Genomic DNA, 8986 nt, shown 5'->3' on the forward strand with positions numbered 1-8986 from the left:
CCTCATAGCCACTTTGGATACAAACCTTCTCTAAATCGCGCCAACGACAATAGGCCTAACCCCATTGTCGGGCTTAAGCAATGGCGTTAGGGGGGCAGAAGCCACAAACTCTGCCAAAGCAACTGGGCATCTCCCCCTAACCACAAGTCTACCTCAATGATAGCTTTAACCAACCCCACGACAATCGCAGATCCTTCCCCATATAGGGCATCCAAATTATGGTAAAAAAATTTCTAAAAAAAATGTCGTATGAAAAAGTTATCGACGTTTTAAAATGATGAGTGAATTGACATGTGCGTTACATGTGGAGAGAGAAAGTTATCATAAATGTGTTATTTTCTTAATGTCATTCTCATCAATTTTCATTCTTAAATTAATCTCCACCATTTAAATTAATATCAATGAATTAGATTCTTTCTCACCACTTTAATTTTTTTTTTTTTTGTACTTTGTATTTTAACCTAACCCCTCCCTAAAATGTTAATTGATCAGTTATTTCAAAAAGGTTAATATTTAGGCCATGCTTTAACTTGTTATGTGACCAACTTTTAATAAACTATTTAAGCAAAATCCACTCATTGATTAATTTAGTTAGGTCTTTTATTTATCATTGATGCAAGTAATTTTGTTTAGTTAAAGATTTTGCTAAAAATTATTATCTAAAATTTTTAAACTAAATGGTTTCATTTTTTTTAAAATATCAGTGAGTTCAACCTTCGAAAAAGAATATGATTATTCATCAATATGGTACCATATGCATTAAATACAAAGGAAAAAAAATTGGGTTCAGATGACCCCGTGCCCTAAAGGGTACTTCTTCTCTTGCTTTGGGCACTTTCTCATTGCAACCATAATGTGAGGTAACATCCCTCTTAGGCAGAGTAGTTAATGTAAGGTGAAGTGATGTGAGGTGGGCTAAGGCATTTACTCTTAGTTGTAAACTTACATCGTGGAGTATGAGATCAAGTAACATCTCTCTTAGGCAATATAAGATCGTGTAAGATAAGTTAAGTCAAGGTAAAACTAAGGTAAAATGTTTATCCTTAGTAAAGAACCTACTTTTGCCATCATAGTTCAGTTTTGAGAAACCTGATATAATTGATGGGCTAGTAGGTTGCAAATTGACATGTGAGATATTTCTAATCTTCAAATCGAGAAGCCGACATGTATCAAGAAAAATAAAGTCGTGGCGGATGGGGAAGGCGCCACCGGAAGTTGTGCGTGCCAATTGTTGAACAATGGAGAGCACCTGACGTCAATTGTATTGTCCAATAAAAATTGTATAGTATGTAAAACTCCTTGTTTAATATGTATTATAATAATATAATGAATCTCTTGTAGTTTCATTGATTGAAAATAAGGCTGTTCAAAAAGCTCGAAGCTCGGGCTCGTGGTTCGCTCAATAAAAGCTCGAATAAAACTAGCTAAAAAACTTGATTTGAAACATTCTGAGTTGAGTTGGCTCATTTTTGTAATCAAGCTCGTCTCGACCTAGGCTCGGCTAGATCATGGCTCAGCTCGTTGGCTCGATTTAAATCTCGTTTAGCTTCAAAATCAAGCTAGAGCCTTAGCTGAGATGCCTCGTTTAATTTCAAGCCCGAGCTCGAAACCACCTCGGCTCGACTCGTAAACAGCCCTAACTGAAAATAATAGCTTTAGAACCTGTGTAATGCACGAGAATCTCAAAAGAAATACAATTAAACTATAAAAATCAAATGATTAAATTAATATATATATATATATATATATTATCAAATTAAATAGTTTAATAAGTTTAAATTATATTTTTAATGAAATATTCATATGAATACGTGGTGCATTCTCACACAATTTCTTTATAATTATGAAAAAACTTATCTATTGATTTTATAAGTTTTAATTATATTTTTTAATTGAATAGCAAATTCTAACAAAACATAATATGATGTTCATTATGAATGACATAAAAAAAGAATATTTTATATAAAATTAGCATGACTAAAGTTACTTTTTATTTTATATTACAGTTTCGAAATAGACGGACATGTTGTTAGTTTAGGAAAAGTGGGGTGGGTTTCCCGCCAAAAAGAATCCCAAATCAGAAACCCTAGAAAACGAACCCTGAAGAAGTCTTAGTGTTGTTGTTTCATTTGGGGGGTTGGAGAGAATGGAAATCAAATTGAAGTGTAGCTGCGGCGAATCCAACTGCCTGGAGTGGGCAATCATCGAACTGCAAGGCGTTGTTGAAGTCCAACCCGCGTTTCAACATCGCATCCAGAATCTCCAAATCGGCCTTCTCTGCCGCCCTTCGTCTCAGGTAAAGTAACTTATCCATCCGTCTACACGCTTCTTCCATTCTGTAGCTACTTGACTGTTTATTATTATTATTATTATTATTATTATTATTATTATTATTATTATTATTATTATTATTATAGCTTGCTAATCTCACTTTCAATCCATATACAAATTATAGGAAAGCCATCTAAACTTGCTGTCTTGATTGGTTCAGGAAATTTATACGTTTACAGTTGGTTATCATGAATTGACTGGGTCAAAGATTCCCTTGAAGAAACCATTACTTGTATTGAAGAAGAACATCATAAAATCTGATATGGAAACACACCAGAATGATGATCAACTTAATTCATCAAAGGTAGAACTGGAAGTTACCGGTATCATTTGTCACCGAATTTTGTTCAAGACCAGACCAAAAGCCCTCATTTCTGGTAAGATGTAAATAGTAGGCCTTTTTGTTGCTTTCAAGAGAATTGAACATTAAGCATAACATGTGTTAATGGGTTTGACCTTGAAAGAAAAAAAGTTTACTCTTTTAAATTCATGGAGCATATGCATTTGATTTTGGGTGTTAAATTTCTAGACTCATCTCGGTAACAATTGAAGAATCGTGTTTTCTGTTACAGAACCGCAACCTGCTGTGAAGGGGAAAGCAAATGCACCATGTCGTGTTGGTGATCAGTAAATTTGACTTGCATGAAGATCATATGTGAAGCTGTTCAACAGAAGCGAGTTTCAGTCTTATGATATTGCTTTGAAGTCGTAATATTTGTTAAATTCACAGGGGTTACCTTGAACACAGTGTTGTTTGGTTCTTGAAATCTATGATATGTGCCATCTTTTAGAAAACCGGATTTATTGTATTCTTAGATAACAACTCGCACAAATCTGCTATCTACCCGTGTTGCAAGTCCATGTTAGTTTCAAAAAAAGAAATAACTTTTTTTGGATTTGTATGTATACAGCAATATATTTGAACATTGTAACTTAAAGCTTGAAATTTGAATGACATAGGCATATAAAAAGAAAGAACTTAGCAAACTCTTATATGAATAGAGGTCAAAAGGCATAGCAGCTTATAAGTGAAAAGTATTCAGTTTGATAAATTGATAATATGATATGATAAGCTTATTAGTGCAACGTATTCAGTATGATATGACATCTAAGTCGTAAATTAGTGTTTTTCAAGTGAGTACCTATTTGTTTCTTTTGAAGCACTTAAAAGTTTTTGAGGATTTGCAACTTGTTTTGTTTAAATCACCTCACACAATCTTTAATCTTTATTTCTGATCCAAAAAGTGAAGTAAACTTTAAATGAAGTCATATTTAACAAGTTTGTTTGTTGGCCTTTTTGTCGTGAGGGGTTATAACAAGGGCTCGGATTGTCAAAGGAGCCCCATCGGGGGAGGTGGGCACGGGAGGTGGACATGGTTGTTGGTTCGACATCATTTCTCGTAGTGGATTAATTGATGAGGGTGCTATGTCTAAGACCCTATAAAATAGTGTGGGTTCGGTGGGTGTTTGGCCATGTCCTTTTAGGGGGTTCCATTGTTGCCCGGATGGACGGGCGGGGTCAAGGGAGATCTCTCGGTTAATGGCGCATATCAAACGACTTCATTTGTCGTCGGATGAGCGGAAAGGGACCCTACGGGACGCCATTTCCACGGATTGTGATTTATTTATTTCGGTTTGGGAGGCTTTAAGGCCTCGGACCAGTGGCTATGTGGGGTGTGTATGCGTCCAAATGCTCTTAAATGGACGTGTCATCATGCTGATGGAGTCACTAAGTACAACGAGGGTGTTGGAGCTGTGGAGGAGTTTATTGTGGGGATTGATAAACCACATGTTATGAGGGATGTTGCTCCCTTGGGAGGGATAGTGGTGGATGAGGTTCTCCTTGACCACGTCTTCTCTCTTCCTATCACAACTGTTAAGAGCATCCCTCATAGTTGTTGTATGGCATTTGCTCAAGCGTTAACTGCGGCTTTGGGTAAGGTGGTTGCTATGCCAGACTCTGTTGAGGCATGGGTGAAACTTTTCTTGTTACCGCGGTGCACGCTGCGTGTTTTTAGACCTTCTAAACGTCAGGAGCGCAGGTCCGGTAATAGAAAGTCTTTGCAATGTCAGAGTATTCAACAAGCACTAGTAAGTTGGGGTGCTAAGGATGGTTTTGATGCGCTTATTTTATCCCTTTTTGCCACACCTATAGGGGTGAACTCGAGTCATGGGGAGCCTCTCGCTAAGCACGATGATGTTGCGGTATGCGCCAATGTGAAACAATGTTTACGAAAAGTGGCAGACGGGCATTTTACTGCCGCCATTAAAGTATTATGCTCTTCAGGGGTTGCACTTTTCGGCAATGACACTTTGAAAGCGTTAGTGGCTAAGCATCCCAATTTGCCCCCGCCGGTTATGCCTGCTTCATTGCTTTCTGAGCCTCCTCTTGTTGTTGATGAGGATTGTGTGCTTGGATGCATTAAATCCTTCCCTAAAGGAACGTCATGCGGACGAGATGGATTGAGGGCACAACATATTTTGGATGCATTTTATGGGGAGGGGTCGCCGATCGCTGTTGGGTTACTAAAGGCTACTACTGCGATGGTTAATTTATGTTTGGGGGGGGAGATGCCCAAGGGTTTTGGTAGAGTTCATTGCGTCGGCTCCTCTCACACCGTTGCTCAAACAGGACAATGGGATTAGACCCATTGCCGTAGGTGCCATTTGGAGAAGATTGATCTCTAAGGTGGATATGAGGGGTGTTGGGAAAGACATTACTAAATACCCGTGCGACTTTCAGTTTGGGGTGGGAGTCCCTAGTGGTGCAGAGGCCGTTCTTCATAGCGCGAACAGGTTTTTAAGTAAGTTCCATTCTGATGGGTCATTGGCTATGCTTACTATTGATTTTTGTAATGCCTTCAACTTGGTGGATAGGACTGCCCTTCTGAATGAGGTTCGGGCCCGATGTCTATCTATTTCCTTATGGGTGAACTTTTTATATGGGCAACCGGCCAGGCTATATGTGGGGGATAACCACATTTGGTCCACCACTGGGGTTCAGCAGGGGGACCCTTTGGGACCTCTTCTTGTCGCCTTAGTTCTGCACCCACTAATTCATCTAGTCAAGAGTTCCTGTAAGCTTCTCTTTCATGCTTGGTACCTAGATGATGGTACAATTATTGGGGACTCTAAAGAGGTTGCCAAAGCTTTAGATATTGTCAGGTCGGAGGGTCCCCGCCTGGGCCTTGAACTTAATATTAAGAAAACCGAAGTATTTTGTCCGTCGTGCAATGGGGTTAAGGTGCAGGAGGGGGTGTTTCCCTGTGAGATTGGAAGACCGGTGCTAGGTGTGAAACTCCTCGGGGGAGCCGTTAGCCAGGATGCCTGGTTCATCAGTGAACTTGCTATGAAAAGGGCTCTGCGAGCTGTGGAGTTGATGAGCTATCTCCCGCATTTGCGGGACCCTCAATGCGAGCTCCTTTTGCTCCGCTCATGTATGGGAGTTGGAAAGTTGTTGTTTGGTCTCAGAACATGCCAACCTGTGTATGTAGGGGAAGCAGTTTCTGTGTTTGACAATGACCTTCGGGGGGCGATTGAGGACATCGTGGTTTGTGGTGGTCCCTTCTTTGGAGATTTTCAATGGAGGTTGGCATCACTTCCGACTCGTTTTGGAGGTTTGGGTTTATGTTCAGCTTCAGACGTTTCTACTTATGCGTTTGTGGCCTCGAGGACGCAATCTTGGGAATTACAAGACCACATTCTTCGAGGTTGTGGTATTGATGGGTTTGACTCCAATTATGGGAGTGCGATAATTCGGTTGCACATTTCACTTCCCGATTTTGACATTAGCGGTTTCTCTAATAAAGACACCGCCCCCCTAAAGCCCAACATGCTTTGGCGAGTGCCCTTTATAGTGGAATCATCAAGAGTTTGGAAATGAAGTTTGATTTATCCCCTCGTCAGAAAGCGGTGTTTGAATGTCTTCGGGCTCCTCGGGCTCAAGATTTTTTAAGTGTTCTCCCTATTGAAGGATTGGGCCAACATATGTCGGCTTTGGAGTACCGGGCCATCCTGAAGTATCGGTTAATGATCCCTTTGTTTCCGGTAGATGAGCCGTGCCCGGTTTGCCGTAAGGTTTATTTGGATTCTTTTGGCGAGCATGCGGTTCACTGCAAAGAGTTGCCTGGGTTTAAGTACATGCATGAATTGGTGAGGGATGTTCTATGCGATGTTCTTAAACGAGCCGGAATTTCGGCTAAAAAGGAAGCCCCCGTAAACTTTCTTACGGATCCTCAAGAAGGAAGATCTACATTACGACCCATGGGATTCTTGGCTAGAGAAAGGTTCTGTGACATGGACGCCCAGCCCAACTCGCGCGCCCCATTCGTTCCGCTCGCAACAATCCAATTAGTTCTCCAGGCGAAAAAACATTAGACATTTCATCTTCTGAAACCAACACTTTTGATGTTATTATCGATTTGATTCCCTATGAGTTCTAGTCTCAATAAGACTACTAAGCCGATATACTTGTTTTTGGGTGGGTAGGGGGAAAACACGCTTGTGTCGACCTCACAGGAGTGTCCCCTCTTGTTGGGATTAGGGACACTGGATTTGTAGCAGGCCAGGCAGCATTGAAGACGGCATCGGGCAAGGTTGTTAAACACGAGAGAGCTTGTTTGGAGAATCAACACGTGTTTATCCCATTCGCCTTTGACACTTTTGGTTTCTTAGCTCCGGATGCCGTGGACCTTTTGAATAGGGTTCAGAAAGTTGTGTATAGTAACGTATCAGCCCAGAAGAATCAAAACTTTGTTTTTAGTCGGATTGGGTTTGCTATCCAAAAGGGGGTTGCGGCGCAGCTTGTTGCCCGCTTACCTGCCACTTCATTGTAAATCGTTTGGGTGTTTCTATGAAATATAAAAGTTACAATTGCTATTAAAATATATATATATATATATATATATATATATATATATATATTTAACTCCAACTTTGTCTGAATATAAACAAGTTTGGTTGACGATTTGATTAATTAAAAAAAATGCTTGGTTTTGCTTGAAACATCCTATTAATGGAAGTTTTATGTTTGATCAATACCCCTTTCAAAAGATTTTATTTACCACTTATCTTGAGTAAACAAGTACGCGATTAAAAATATCTTTTAAAATTTAAAATCATTAAATATAATTTGATTTGTTTAATGAAAGATGTATCAAACTGTAAAGATGTATATTGAATGTTCAAAGGTGATCATATTTGAATTTTGATTTGTTCGGTTTTACCACACCGTAGATGGTTGATAGTTGACATCTTACATGATCCCGAGGATGTATTACCATTATTTAATTTTTATTTTTCTCAATTTTCATTTTGTGGACATTGTAGATTGTGTATTTGACTCATTTGTCTATAAAACATAACATGTGAATATTTATATTTATCGACGATTGCAGTTTTTCTTATTGCTATTTAAAAAATATATTTCACAAACAAACTAGTACCAAGAACGGTTGTTTAGTTTTAGCAAAAACGTGGCTACATGACTCTATTAACCAACTGTTTACATTCACATATAAAGAGGGGGGTTTATATTCGTTATACATATAATTTTATATAAAAAGTTACATAAAAGATTCTTCCAATCCAATTAATCTGACAAATCATTAACCCCCGCTAACGGGATAGAGTGAAAGCAGAATAGAATAAAAAAGAAAGAAAGAAAGAAAGCAGGACCAATTGCCTGCCAAACAAACGAGCAAAAACCTGCAATCGTTTTCGTCTCGGAGGTAAATGCAACTCGTCGCATTCAGTCAGTATCTTTAACCTAACCTAATTGATATAATATAGTATGCGCTTGCGTTTAGGTTATATACATATTCTATTGTTACGACCTAGCTTCCCGCTTTGATCGACTGTGTTTGTTTGCTGCAAAGAAGATTCGTGCTAGCTCTTCTCTTCTCTAACTAGTTACATGAATAGCCTATTGGGCTAGTTTACTAAGCTTTCCGCTTCAGGATGGTCCCGCAGGTAATCCTCTTCTGCCACGTGAGGCTGGTGAGAAGGTCCGGGAAGCATCCAATGCACCGGAGAGGGGCTTGCTTCCGTAGTGAAGAGTGCTTGAAAAGCGCAGCCAATCACGAAGGCCAGAGGGGAGGAGCAGCCCATCTTGCAAAAAAGCAAAGAGAGGGCCTTCGCCCCCGCTACTTTTGAAAGTAGAAAATAAAAAAAAGACTTGGGTCTTTTTTTTATTTGATACAAATTTATATTATCCAATGATTACTTATTCGCCTCATATCGTAAATCCATCATTCTTATGTTCTACTTCATTGGTACCCCAAAGCCTTGGCTTTTATGATATACTTGTTTTTAGGGTTTTTCTGGTGCTAGCTTAAGATATTATTATATTATTAACATACCTGTTTACACAAGAACGTACACTGTGCAGTTTTATCCTTTTTTGAAAATTAGGAGGCTAGGGTTCATCATTTCTCTTCTTTGGTACATAAAACATATAACTTCCAATCAAACCACCAAAGCCAGGTCTTAAACGAGTCATTTTCATGTTTGTTACTTGTCCTCTGTTAAGACACGATTTTCCAGCGTCATTTCATATGACTAAAGAATAATTTTGTTATCCGTTTATTGCTGTCCATTTGTGCTTCTCTGTCTTGATTAAGTTACGCATAGTAAGTAGCTGGTGATTAACTATATC

At 39.1% G+C, this 8986-nt stretch overlaps 1 protein-coding gene across 1 annotated transcript; it reads left to right on the forward strand.

Moving 5' to 3' along the window:
* The first annotated feature begins 2119 nt into the window (after positions 1-2119).
* LOC143536936 (uncharacterized) lies at positions 2120-3013 on the forward strand. Its single transcript, XM_077030815.1, has 3 exons — positions 2120-2296; positions 2492-2708; positions 2904-3013. The coding sequence occupies exons 1-3, from the start codon at positions 2147-2149 to the stop codon at positions 2960-2962; spliced, it is 426 nt and encodes a 141-aa protein (XP_076886930.1). The 5' UTR covers positions 2120-2146; the 3' UTR covers positions 2963-3013.
* The last annotated feature ends 5973 nt before the right edge of the window (positions 3014-8986 follow it).

This window comes from Bidens hawaiensis, unplaced genomic scaffold (assembly GCF_021521415.1).
Source record: "Bidens hawaiensis isolate Kalapana, Puna unplaced genomic scaffold, B.hawaiensis_p1.1 tig00011072_1, whole genome shotgun sequence".
Classification (NCBI taxonomy): domain Eukaryota; kingdom Viridiplantae; phylum Streptophyta; class Magnoliopsida; order Asterales; family Asteraceae; genus Bidens; species Bidens hawaiensis.